Genomic DNA, 13,286 nt, shown 5'->3' on the forward strand with positions numbered 1-13,286 from the left:
ATTGTAAACCACAAATCCTTACTTTCTATAAGTACAAGGATATCACTAATCTTGTAGTCTAAGATTCTATCATAAAATTAGCATATTGGTTGATAGGGGCTTTAATCTTCTAGCTCTATAGGTGGGGCAATGTTGTTGTTTTTATTGTAATTCTAACTTTTGAGTTAGTGGCTGATACTGCTCTTTCAATCCTCCATCATCACGTACTCCCTAAATTATCCCCACAAGCTTCAACTATTGGGACACCACTTTGCTACAAAACAAAATCTAAACCGAATAATCCCATGTGTCTCTACCACATCAATTAGATCATATAAGCACTACAAATAATAAAAGTTTGTTTTGTGTAATCTTAACGGGTTCCTCATTTTTTGCCAACTTTATCATCATAGCCCAAACATCTCTATAACCGACATAATCATCGGATGATTATTATTCCATTAATAATACACGAACTTTTTCACTCTTGTCATCAAACACTTGATGAAAAATGGTAAGAGATATTTGGACATCAACACGTTGCATCATTTCCTAACATTCCTCTTTTCTCTGTCTCATCTCTCTCTCTCAAATAGAGAACCACGATTGTTAAGGTTTGGACATTCTTTCTTAGGCAGATCCCAGTTGTTAGCTTAGTTTTGCTAAGACCACTTGTAGGATATCAATGTGACATTAGAAACTAGTTTCCCATTAACTTCATGAATAGTAATTAAGAATTATTTTTACTGGTCATTCTGTAGTGGACACTGTTGAGAAAGATCAACCTTGTAAAAGACCTTACGCTTTACTAAGTATTTTTATTTGAGTCATGTTATTTTTATAACATTTTTTTATAATAAAAAAGAAAGAAAGATGAGAGATAAACGTATTAGATAGAAGAGATGATGTGATTGATAAAAAAAAAGTGTTTTAAATGTTAGAACAAAACTGAAAGATGTCTTCACTTAAAATGAAAAAAAAAAAAGAAACAAAAAATATAACAAATAATGAGATATAATGAGAAGAGAGGTAGATGAAAATAAAAAGATATTAAGATTATTTAAATGTTTTAAAATAAAAATTGTTTTGAGTATATCTCGAGTAAAGGGGGCTACACTAGTAACTTCATCCTGTCCTGTCCCGCGTGGCCCCGTGAATAGATGGATAACCCGTTTCAGCCCATATTTTAAAGGCTATATATCTTTCAGCCTCTAATTTATTTTATTTTATTTTTTGAAAATTTGAGACACTTTATAAATGAAAAAAAATAGAAAGAAAAGTTCCAACACTCACATCTACAAACATATTAAAATAAATAATGTTTATTAATTCATTTTAATATAAAAATATATTTATGCGAGTCAATGAATTGACTAGCAAATTCATGCATACGCTTATCTCATTTAATCTGCAGATTTACATGAGCCAACTCGCATTGATTCAGAATTAAACAGAATACTTATTTTAAGATTTAGGCTTATAATATTGTGGACATCTATTCAAAATATAAACTAACCCGCGAAATAAAGCCTGTATATCCAACTTTAATTTTGAGTGAATTAAATATATATGATAAACAGAGAGTAAATATAAAATATTGTTAGGATGAAATGGAACCACAACCATTGGACTAAAAGTTCTGAAAGAGTGATGCCATAGCTCGACTTTATCATCTGTATACTTTTGGCACTTCTCACATCTGCATGTGTATCTTGGTGGGGGCCTGATGATATATAGTTTCACAATGTATTAGCCAGAGGACTATGATTTTCAGCATCTAGTATATTTCCTCATCTATAACATGAAACACATATGGGAGAGCTCAAGGGGATCGTTCACAACCCAAAGTTTCATTAATGGAAAGTATTTTATCTCACAAACAATGATTATATATTTTAAACGACTTTTGTCTAAAATACTATTATTTTTCTCCTTATAACTATATCAAATATATATATATATATATATATATATATATATATATATATATTAATTGGAGTGACAATAGACATGTAAGCATGTCAAAAGATATTCTCCATAAACAAAATGTATATATTTTTTGTATTATTAATTGAAATTTATGTGTAATGAATTTGGAATAATACTAATCAAATATAGAATGAAATTTACTTTATTTAAGATTTTAGTTTTTCTAAAGTAAGATATTGTTTACCACTTATTTGAATTTAAATATTTTTATAAATATAATTAACTTTAAACCAGTGGTGAATAGGTTTTATCTTTTTACTTTTCATGTATATATATATATATATATATATATATATATATATATATTTTACTTTAGAGGTGGCAACATCATGAATTTTAATTAATACTAAAGAGAAAAAGTGTTGGATTATGATATTGAACTAGGTGGTTCTAAAAGGAGGCATATATAGGCTCACTTGTAAAGGGGATTCTGCCAAAATGGATTTGCTTTAACAAATTTAAATTTGCAACCCTTGAGATTCTTCAAAGGAAACCAGCTCAGCAACTATGGACCATATGCGCTGCTTTCCGTCTTTCATTCTTTTTTATTCCCTTTCCCTGTTGTTGTTCTAATGAATTTATAATCTGTTCCTTTTCAGTTGTGTGTTCCATTGACAAAGCAAAATTCTGTTAACATGGGCATATAGCTTTGACTTCAATTCTTTGATGTCTGTTTGTGTCGGTCGTAAGTGAATCAGGAAAAAATAAAATGGTATGTGGCACGTCAGAATCGTATGTAGTTTATTTTCTCATGCAAAGAAGTTGAAGAGTGAATTTGTATTTGATTGGCACTTCTAAATTGTCAAGCATGGTTTTTTTAAACGATTGTTTTTTTAATTTCTGTTTATGTGCTTTAGTTGAATGGCCCATGCAAGGAGTTCATGATTCAAGTGCAAAAATCAAGATTTACTAGTCTGTACTTAAATGATTTATATGTCACAATTGATGTCACGAGTGATTATATTCGTGTCCTAATGTGTCTTTCAACTTAGCATCATGAGTAGTACTGAGCATAACATGCTTATCTTCCTAGTCAAATTCAAAATATAACTAATCACTAATCAGTAATTATCCTATCTCGGATGCTTTTGCTTTATAGATACATTTTCATTGATTTTAACTTTGAATTCGTTTTTGCAACGCAGTATAAATATTTGTATGTTGCACTTGCATCATGCACAAATACAGCTACCCATTTCTTCTTTAGAGGTGATTGAAATTTTACGTCTAAACTTTCAAGCTAGTTCTTGCATGTTTATGGTCAGAATTCATGTAACCATTCCTGCATTTACCATCTAATGACTCAACTTTTTTTTTCTTTTATTAATTTTGTTAAATTTTTAATATAAAATAAAGGATAGAGATTTAGTTTGTTTCTTTCCAACTGCTAGATACCTAACTTATAAGAAGTCATTCATTTCAATTCTTTTTATTGTCCTTTTATGTTTAAAAAAAAAAAAAACTAAAGTGAATATCATTTTGCAAATTCAATAATTAATAAAAGGGTTTATAAAATTTAAGAAACTAAAATTGATGATCTACACAATCTCGAAACATAATATGGAGACTTACTCTAACCGTTCCCGGTTCTAAGATTGACTGAACCAACATAGTAACTGCTCAGGGATAAGTGAAGTCAACGTCTGACTTAGGTAATTCTGGCAGATATATAAAATAAGAAATTAACAAAGATGTCATAAGATGGATAATATTTTTAAAAAAAGAATATATCATTTATATTTGCTTTTATTGTGCTTGCATCCTCAACAAGCTCACTATGTTATGTTCCTAAAAGTTAAGGCAAACTACTGATTATAATATAAATCAATGAAAATTTTCTTCGGGAAGATCAAAAGATCATCGTTGTTGTCAATCTAAACTCTGGTTGCATGCACATGAAAGTTTTCTCCTTCCCTCCCCCTTCTGCCCTGTCAAACTGCAAGAATATGAGCACATTTTTTTTTTCTTATGTTGTAGTGATACTTTAGTTTATGCTATATTTAATATCTTTTTATGATTTCCAGTATTACTACAAAATTGATTATGTTTTATTCAAAATTTCCTAATGACTGTTTCTGGAAAAGTCAGGTAGTCATGAAAATCTCCTATGTACAGTCCAATAAAATTTAAAAATTACAAAAATTTAGTATAAACAATCTACACTTACAATTAAAAAAAATAATAAGTATCAGCTTTTATATATAGTCTGTGAAATAGTACATATGCTGCGAGTAGAAGTGAAAACTTGTAAAAAACTAACAACCAAATTTCATTCTATGTTGATTTGTTTAACGCCATAACAGTAGACAATTCTGTGGAAAGAGGAACTATATGCCAATTGCTTGGTGCTAATTTGAAAATTAGTTAGTATTAGTTACTTGGGCACAAACCTTGCCAAAATTAAAAATGTTTTGTGAAAACAATGTTTTGAGATTTTTTACTTTTGATGGATTTGACATAGCAAATAAAAAAAAGTAGAGAAAGACTGGGAAGCATATAGTTTGATCAACTTTCTTGTCCTTGATTATCAACTATGTACCTCCCCTTGAAGTTTCAAGATGCTGCTACAATTTTAAGTAGAAAAAGGGAAAAGGGGTATCTCAAGGTGCTCTCCAACATGTGATCTGAGTCGGATATTAAGTCTTTCTAGTACAGAAAATCTGAAGATGAGATTTGAGAATGAAATGGCTTTTCTTCTCCTTTGCTTTCATTTTAGTATTAATCTGCACTTTTCTGGTTAGGTATAGAAGAAAGCTTAAGGCTGCCAAATAAGTTGTTTCTGTTTATATGCTTCAAAACTTTAGGTCATGTACCTATATTATAAGCCAATAAGTTTCTGTTTATATTCTTCAAAACTTCAGGTCATAGACCATTTTTATGAGCCAATTAAAGAACAGTGACATATCCACTTTTGAGATAAAAAACAAATATCCACTTTATTCTATTGAAACCAGAGGTTCAAAAGAGAAAATTGCCAACGTTCTTGAAGCTCAATTATAGTGATCATCTGTATTGTATGGGCACAATATAATTGGTTCCAACTTTATGGCAATATTGCTGGCTAAGAGAAATGTCACAGGACTGTTGGTTACCATTGTCCAATTATAGTTTATTATTACATAAAAGCAAAGTTCATATATGATACATACAACCTGAAAAGGAAGGTGGCGTGGTTGTAAAATGCTTTTTCTTTACTCTTGGCTTTTGAAGTTCCTAATTTTCAGTGCCCCTTCTACAAATTTACAATGATGATCACACTTCTAATGGGGGAACCTGAGAAGGCCCTTTTCTTTTCTACTTTTGTCTTCTTTTTATGTGGTGCAGTTACTATAAACAGATGAAGCTAGCATATAAGTTTGATTTTTAGGCAAATGATTATAGATAGCATGGTCTTTGCTGAAAAACTAAAATTTGTTTTGGAATAAATAAAACTACGTCTCAGTATTATGATTATTTTTCCTATCCACGTAGTATTATTTGCTTAGATGTAATGTACTTAAAGTTAAAAGCTAAAAAGTCAGTTACAGCATCAAGAATTCCATCACTCGTGCATTTCTTGGCCGTCCAAACTTTGGAATAATATGATTTTTGGTTGGTCTACGTGGGCATTTTCCTTGGTATTAATTGCTCAATTAATTTCCTTCTCATGCTTGAAAGTGTTTGGATAACAATTTAAGTACTTATTGAATTTCACTAGTGTTTTATATTATAAGTTTGATCATGAAATTTGTTGGTTAAGCTAAAAAGAGTTTATTTTAATAAATCATATGAAAAATTAATAATAAGCTAAAAGAAACTTACGAGGATCTTAACTTATTTTTGTAAATTCGTGGTATGCACTCACAAATGCATTTTAAGTCTCAAAACAACTATGCTAATACATCTTCAGCTCATTGACACGTCAAAATAAGACAATACACAGCAAACTCAATTTACACATCCTTTTTACTATCTTTACAAAATTTTCCTTGTTAATGAATTTCTGAACGAGGGTCAAGTTAAACTTAGAGATGTATGCCTTGCAAGTAACTGAATATGATGATTCCTCAGTGTGAAGTGCGTATGATGAGGGAACTATATTTATTTTTTATTTTTGGCTTATTGCATGTCATGTCAAATAGAAGACAAACAGAACCAAAGTATTTGCTTTTGGTAGAAGGAATAAAAGGATAACGATTTATATTCGCAGCGTATGAATGGAATTTGAAGTTGCGATTTCAGTGAACTGTCAAGAACCATTAGCGGATAACTTGATTGCATGTAGCGTTGGTGGTTTGGTTGCATCGTTTTTTAGACTAATAATTTCATCCAATTATAAAAACAAATATAATTTAATTGGGTTAATTTAATCTAATTTTAATTAAGAATAATTTAGACTGAATTAGATGGTTTAACTTTTTTTTTTCTTGTTTGTTGTATATTTATTTTACGAATGTCATTGAAAATATTATTTTAACATGTAAACACACTCTTTAAACTGTAAAATTTTATCTTTGTATTTTCCCTTATTTAATTGTTTTCCATATTTTCTTCAAAGAATTAGTTACTTTAGTTGTTAGTTTGTTCTTATACTATTTAAATATATGAAAATAATTAATTATAAGGAGTTGAGTTAGCTTATTTTAGATGATGGTGAGATTTTGATCTCTTATTACCTAATGAAAGATTTTAAGCATCCTTAATAGGATGCAAAGGCATTAATTTTTATGATCACTTTCATAACCACGAAGAATGATTACTTTATTTAATAAAAATGAAAAGTATAATATTATAAAAGTTTAAATATACTTTTATTCTTATATTTTTATGTTTTTTTTAATTTTAGTTTTACTCTATATTTGATAATAATTTTTTGTAAAATGGACTTATACTTTATTTTTAGTTGGACAATTTTTTATATATATTTTGATTTCTATGCTTAACAATATATATATATATATATTTTTTTCACACTATTATAATATCAATAACCTTATGGACTAATTTGTAATTTTTTAATATACAAACAATGACATAAATTTTTTCATTTAAAGATAATATAAAAAAATAGTGTTAAATGAAATAATAAAAAAATTAATCTAACAATTACACTTTTTACGAGTTGAATTTAGATTTGTTGAAGTTATAACTCGTGTCTCTTGCTAACAGATTTACAGGGTTTATGATAGTATTAATTGAATTAAGTAATATCAAGCAATATATTAAAATTTAATTAAACCGACAGAAATTGTTGAGTGAAAAATTAAAAACACGGACAGTAACAAAGGAAAAAATAGCGTCGAAAATAGTAGCAGTTGACAGTTGCAAGAACGGAAAGTTTGAAACTGTGTCTGTCCTTTTACCCGGCAAATTCCTTCTGAATTCAAACAAGAAAGGCAACAAAGAGAAAATTTTGCAAAAACACACACAACAACACACTTGAACTTGAACTCCATGCGTGCAAACACAGCACTTGTTTTCTATTGTTTTCTCTCTCTAAATCGCTTTTGATTCTCTCTGAACAATCCACCCTTACTTAATATTCTCCTCTTCAGCAGATTCCCTCCTCGCCCACCCCACAACCCCTTCTTTCTCCCTTTCTCTTCATTGCTTTCCAAGCCAAGAATCTCTCTGATTCCCCCCTCTCTCTCTCTTTCAACCGCTATTAACCCCATCCCCAATGCTCCCTTCTCTGTCATTTTCATTCTTCTTCTCTCTCTCTCTCTCTCTCTCTCTCTTAACATATGGCTCCTTCTTCAGATATCAATCATCTTTCTCATCCCTGTATATATGGTATTATTACTATTTTCTCTTCCAAAATTTGACCTACATGCCTATTCTAAGCAATTCCCTTTATAGATTTTTACTCCAGGTTCTGGAAGAAAATTTTGATTTTAACGACCCCATGAAGCTGTTATTTGAACTTTTTAATTTTTTTTGTTGATTTTATTAAATGGGTATTCTCAAAGTTTCTAAATTTACTTCTAGATCACGTTGTTTCTGGTTTGGTACCAGAACTTGAGAGCTCTGGGGGTTATAATTTAACTTATTGCATCATGAAACTTTATGGTGGCTAGCAGGGGATTATGTTTCTTCACGGTCAGAGAGAAAGTCTGGTTTTATGAAATGGCTTAGTAAGCTTTTCAGAGGTGGGTCCACTAGAGGAAGGGGTGGTCGTCATCTGCATGAGCCAGCAGAGGAAAGCATGGTTTGGGGTGCTCCATCTAAAGCGTTGGTAAAGTTCAACACTGGCTTTTAGTGTTCTTCAATGACGTCTATTTTTGGCCTTGTTATATTATATATCATTATTGCCTTGCTTAAATTATAATTTATAAACAAATTTTCTAATGCATTAAATTGCATTGAATGCTATAATTTCAATAACTAAAATTTTATATATATGTTCTTATGACGTGTAATTTTTTTCAAGTAAAAAAAATGGAATTATAAAATGCAAATAGTTAGTGAGGGCAGTATATTTCTTCTGGACCGAACACATGCTCCTATGTGTCATCAACCATAACTTAGTCATAAGCATTTGAAAGTTTACTACTTTTTTCTTGTTTTGATTAGATGGCCCCTTGATCTCATCAAGTGAAGTGAAACTCTGTATTTGGACTACATCTCAAACCACTTTTTGAATTTTACATATTTTCTTGTTTTTTCTTAATATTTGGTTCCACAATCGTAAGTTCGCATCTTAATTTCACATTTTGCATTCCTTTGGTATTTAGTGACTTCTCTTTCTGCTAATTTGAATACATAAGTATTCTGTAAGTTTTGTTTATCCAAGTTCTTATTGGTTATTGCAATGAGGTTGCAAGTTTAACAACAGAAGATTTTCACTAATTTCATGATTTTAATTAAATAATGATTTGAAATACCTAGAGAAGGGAAATCAAATACATAAATCTTGGACAGGCAAATTTTAATATGATCGTACTTTATTGCTCATGTCATAGAACCTCGTATCTTGGTTGTGCACCAGCAAATTACACCATAAGAATTGTGCTGCAGTATACTTTAATAAGTCAAACAGCAGCTTTTTGACTAATTTTCTGAAGCATACACTACATCATTATGCTTCTGTAGCTTGTAAAAGCAGAAAATTTTTATTTACATCCAATGTTTTATACAATCTTTTTCCCATAAATTCTTCTGAACTAAGATGGCTAGGAAATAAAATTGTAACTGCATATTCAACAGTTATTTTGGATTTATTTACTTTCACAACGTAAGTATAATTGAGGATAAGATTATTGATAATACTTCTGATGTAATTAGGATGATCGCGCTAGAGCTCAGAAGGAGAAAGAGGACCTAGGCCAGGCAATGGCACTTTCTTCAGCCGAAGATTTAAAGAGACCAAATGGTAGATACTTAATTTTCAAAGGATGCTTGTTCTTTAGCAATTGTGATCTTCCTGATCAATGATTAAACTTCTATTCCATTAGCCCATCGAGGATATAGTTGGGGGGAAGACATTGGTGATGATTACTCAAAGGCACTTGAAGATACCCTGAACTCATCTGCACACCCTCCATATGCCCCTGCACCATTTTATCCCAGAGAATATAGGTAAAGTCTTGCTCCTAATGATAAACATCACGTGTTTCCAATATGGTCAAAAGCAAGGTTGTTGAGGCATGTTATTTTGGCCAGTGCTAGTGGAAATTGGTTTTTTGACATTATGTATGGATGGATGTCTCTCTACATTATGTAAATAATTACTGTTTTATTGTTATTGACTAAATACTTTCAATGTTTACCATTTACCGACAATTCTATGAAGATAAAGTCTTGACATCAAAATATGAATAAATGATGGTCCTTTTGCTGCATCATTTCTTATTTGTTTCAATGGATCAAGTTGCAAAGGGAATCAGAATCTGTTCCTTCAAAACAATTTAACAAGTGAAAAAGAAACATGCAGCATGTGCAGATATGTAGGTTGAGGGGGTAGAGTTCTATGTAAATATCTAAGCAAAAGGAAAAGGTAGGGTATTTTGGTACCATTCACAGCTGATAAATGTGTGGTTTGCCATTGAACAGAAGAATATGTGGTGGCTGCAACCAAGAGATAATCTATGGAAACTGTTTGGGATGCATGGATACTTATTTTCATCCAAACTGCTTTCGCTGCCACTCTTGTGGTTACCCTATCACAGAGCGTGAGGTAGTTTGATCCTCTTTGAAACTTTCAGGGAATGTTGAAATTATTTGTCTGTCTTACACATTTTTCTTTTATATCCATCTCTTACTGTTTTCTTTTCTCTGTTGATCCAAGTTTTCCTTGTCAGGGAAGCATCCATATCACAAGTCCTGTTTTAAAGAGTTGACCCACCCAAAATGCGAAGTTTGCTTCCAATTTGTAAGATTAGTCTGCTTTTGCTTATTCTATTCAAACTATCCTTCTCATTATATTTTTTCCCTCTGTATAAACCTATTTCCAGAATTTCAGTTCATTTCATACGGTTTTAAAATAGGACCATGGCATTAGTTATTTTATGATGGAGGAACCAAATGTTATTCTAGTCTTCTTATATAATAGGACATTTGAAACAAATTGTAAGAGTATAGGTGCTATCAAAACTAACCTAGTAAAAAAGATCATCTCCGGTATATCAATTAGCTTATCATCTTCACAGTTAATAAGGAACTATTTTAACACACAGATTTTACTTTAATTTCAGATTCCTATAAATGCTGCTGGTTTGATTGAGTATAGGTGCCACCCCTTTTGGTCCCAAAAATATTGTCCATCTCATGAATATGATAACACAGCTCGTTGTTGTAGTTGTGAAAGATTAGAGGTACTAATTTAAGCACTCCAAACTATTTAATCTTTATTTTAGAACAGGTAAAGAATACCTTCTTTCTTACTTTTTTTTTTTTTTCTAAATCTTGTTTTTGGTTACTGTTATATTTCCCTTGAAGCCTCGGAACATAAAATACTATAGACTAGAAGATGGAAGGAGTTTGTGCTTAGAGTGCATGGAATCTGCTATAATGGATACTGGTGACTGCCAGCCACTGTACCATTCTATAAGAGATTATTATGAAGGAATGCAGATGAGAATAGATCAACAAATTCCCATGCTTCTTGTTGAGAGAGAAGCGCTCAATGAAGCTATTGTTGGAGAAAAGAATGTAATGAAAATTTCATTCTTTGTTTTAGTTAAATAATTAGTCCGTTTCTTCTTACACTCTATGGTTCCTGCCAGGGTTTCCATCACTTACCAGAAACAAGGGGCTTATGCCTTTCAGAGGAGCAAACTGTCACCAGTGTATGATATTAAAACTATTTACTTTTTTGTTTTCTTTGATTAGCATGTGGAAGCTCTCATGAGCAAAGTTACAAATTGTTTGTCAGATAAGTCCACTACTTTCTGATTAGATGTTGTTTCAGATACATAGAAGGCCAAGAATTGGAGGCCATCGACTAATAGGAATGAGAACTCAACCTCAAAAGCTGTCTAGAAAATGTGAAGTTACAGCAATTCTTGTTCTATATGGTCTTCCGAGGTAAACTAGTGGAGAATGGAAACCTTGCTGTTCTCCCCTTTCTCATTACAGCTGATTGATTCCCTTCTGAATATAGGAAAATGTATTTTTTACAACAGAAGACAAAAGTGAGACAACTTTTATTTTTCTCTTTGATTTTGGGAGAGTAATTTTGAACTATGTATATACGAAAAAGATAAAAAAAAAAGGAAGTGAAAGATATACATAATTGTATGCTATACCAAATATGGTGTTGGTTATATGATATTCAAATAATGGAAGTGATGAATATAATTTTGAGTTTAAATATTTTTCCTTGGACCCTAAACCCTAAAACAATGGCAGATGTTACATTCTTGCTATTGATTATGTGTAAATTTCATGATAGGAGTTCTCAAGTTTTTATGGGATGCAGGTTGCTCACAGGTGCTATACTTGCCCATGAATTGATGCATGCCTGGTTACGCCTTAAAGGTAGTAGTATATTTTTGGAGTAAACTAAGCACCCAATTTCTTTATGAAAAATTATTTGGCCTAATTTAGTTCTTGAAAGAAAACAAGTCACTAAATATTCCCTTAAGATTAAATATGTGGGACAATATAGTCCTTCCATTCAATAGAAGGAAGTACTGGAGTGTCCCATATTCATAATTTTAGGGATTAAATATATTTTTTAAGAAATCAAAGGGTCTCTAGTAAATTTCTTAATTTATTCCATATTTTTATTCTTATTTTACTCAGCTTTTCATGACTTTCATCTCATTCATGTTGAACCAAGCAGGTTACCGAAACCTTAATCCTGAAGTAGAGGAAGGCATCTGTCAGGTTCTTTCATATATGTGGCTGGAGTCAGAAGTAATGCCAAGCTTTCAAAGCATGCCATCCACATCCACAGCTGCTGCTTCTTCCTTTTCCTCAAAGAAAGGTGCAAAATCTCCCGTTGAAAATAAATTGGGTGAATTTTTCAAGAATCAGATTGCCAATGATTCTTCCCCAGCTTATGGTGGTGGCTTTAGAGCTGCTAATGAAGCTGTTAATAGATATGGTTTACGTAGTACCCTTGAGCACATTCGTTTGACTGGATTTTTCCCACTGTAATAAGAACGCAAGTTCTATAAAAATGGATAAAGTGCTTGGATCGGTTCAAAGTAAAGTCAGAAACTTGGACAACTTCAACTATTTGGGTCCTGTGAGGATGTCCAAGTCTAATGTTACTAAAAAAATGCATGACTAGTTCGTATTCAACTAATGTTATTTTCCTTGACCCAAAAATTTGAACTGTTATTTCCTGATTCATTTGGTTAATATTTTATTTTAGTCGATGAAGTTAAGAATGGTGAGCAACGCTGCTTTTACAAATATTCTAAAGAACAGCATCACTCCGTCACTAACCAAAATTTCAAATTAATAGCAAATGAGTTTCTTCAATAATTCCAACAGAAGTGGCTTTTCATATCAACATAACTATATGAAGAAATATTTACAGAAAACAACTATATATATATATATATATATATATATATATATATATATATAATAATAATAATACTCAAAATATGACCCTATAACAATTCCAGAGTCGTTGATGATAAATCTGTTGTATGCTTCGCGGAAAAAGTTATAATACAATGGCCTCCATTTCATCATCTTAAATTTTAAAAAAGCTCCAAAGTGTTAATGTAATCACCGTTACTATTGGAAGAATAGGTCACTTAAAGATAATAATACCATTGCAAAACGTTACAGCATGACACACTGCAACTTACAGATAACACGAGACGTTGTACCTAATTTTTTTTGCCTTCTCTTAAAAAGAGAAGACCAAAGATGATTTT

General features: G+C 31.2%; 1 protein-coding gene across 3 annotated transcripts; it reads left to right on the forward strand.

Moving 5' to 3' along the window:
* Positions 1-7,248: 7,248 nt before the first annotated feature.
* On the forward strand, positions 7,249-12,716 carry LOC113845993 (protein DA1-related 2). 3 transcript variants are annotated; one of them, XM_027473780.1, is made up of 12 exons: positions 7,249-7,740; positions 8,028-8,182; positions 9,232-9,319; positions 9,402-9,525; positions 10,000-10,123; positions 10,235-10,318; positions 10,641-10,760; positions 10,885-11,097; positions 11,172-11,234; positions 11,357-11,472; positions 11,840-11,925; positions 12,233-12,659. In XM_027473780.1, exons 1-12 carry the CDS (start codon positions 7,692-7,694, stop codon positions 12,547-12,549), a joined length of 1,539 nt encoding a protein of 512 aa, XP_027329581.1. In that variant the 5' UTR covers positions 7,249-7,691; the 3' UTR covers positions 12,550-12,659. The 3 variants fall into 3 exon arrangements, with proteins under 3 accessions (XP_027329581.1, XP_027329582.1, XP_027329583.1); XM_027473781.1 differs by having other exon boundaries at positions 11,843-11,925; XM_027473782.1 differs by having other exon boundaries at positions 7,252-7,740; positions 11,867-11,925; positions 12,233-12,716.
* Positions 12,717-13,286: the final 570 nt, after the last annotated feature.

This window comes from Abrus precatorius, unplaced genomic scaffold (genome assembly GCF_003935025.1).
Source record: "Abrus precatorius isolate BTA unplaced genomic scaffold, Abrus_2018 Scaffold8, whole genome shotgun sequence".
Lineage (NCBI taxonomy): Eukaryota > Viridiplantae > Streptophyta > Magnoliopsida > Fabales > Fabaceae > Abrus > Abrus precatorius.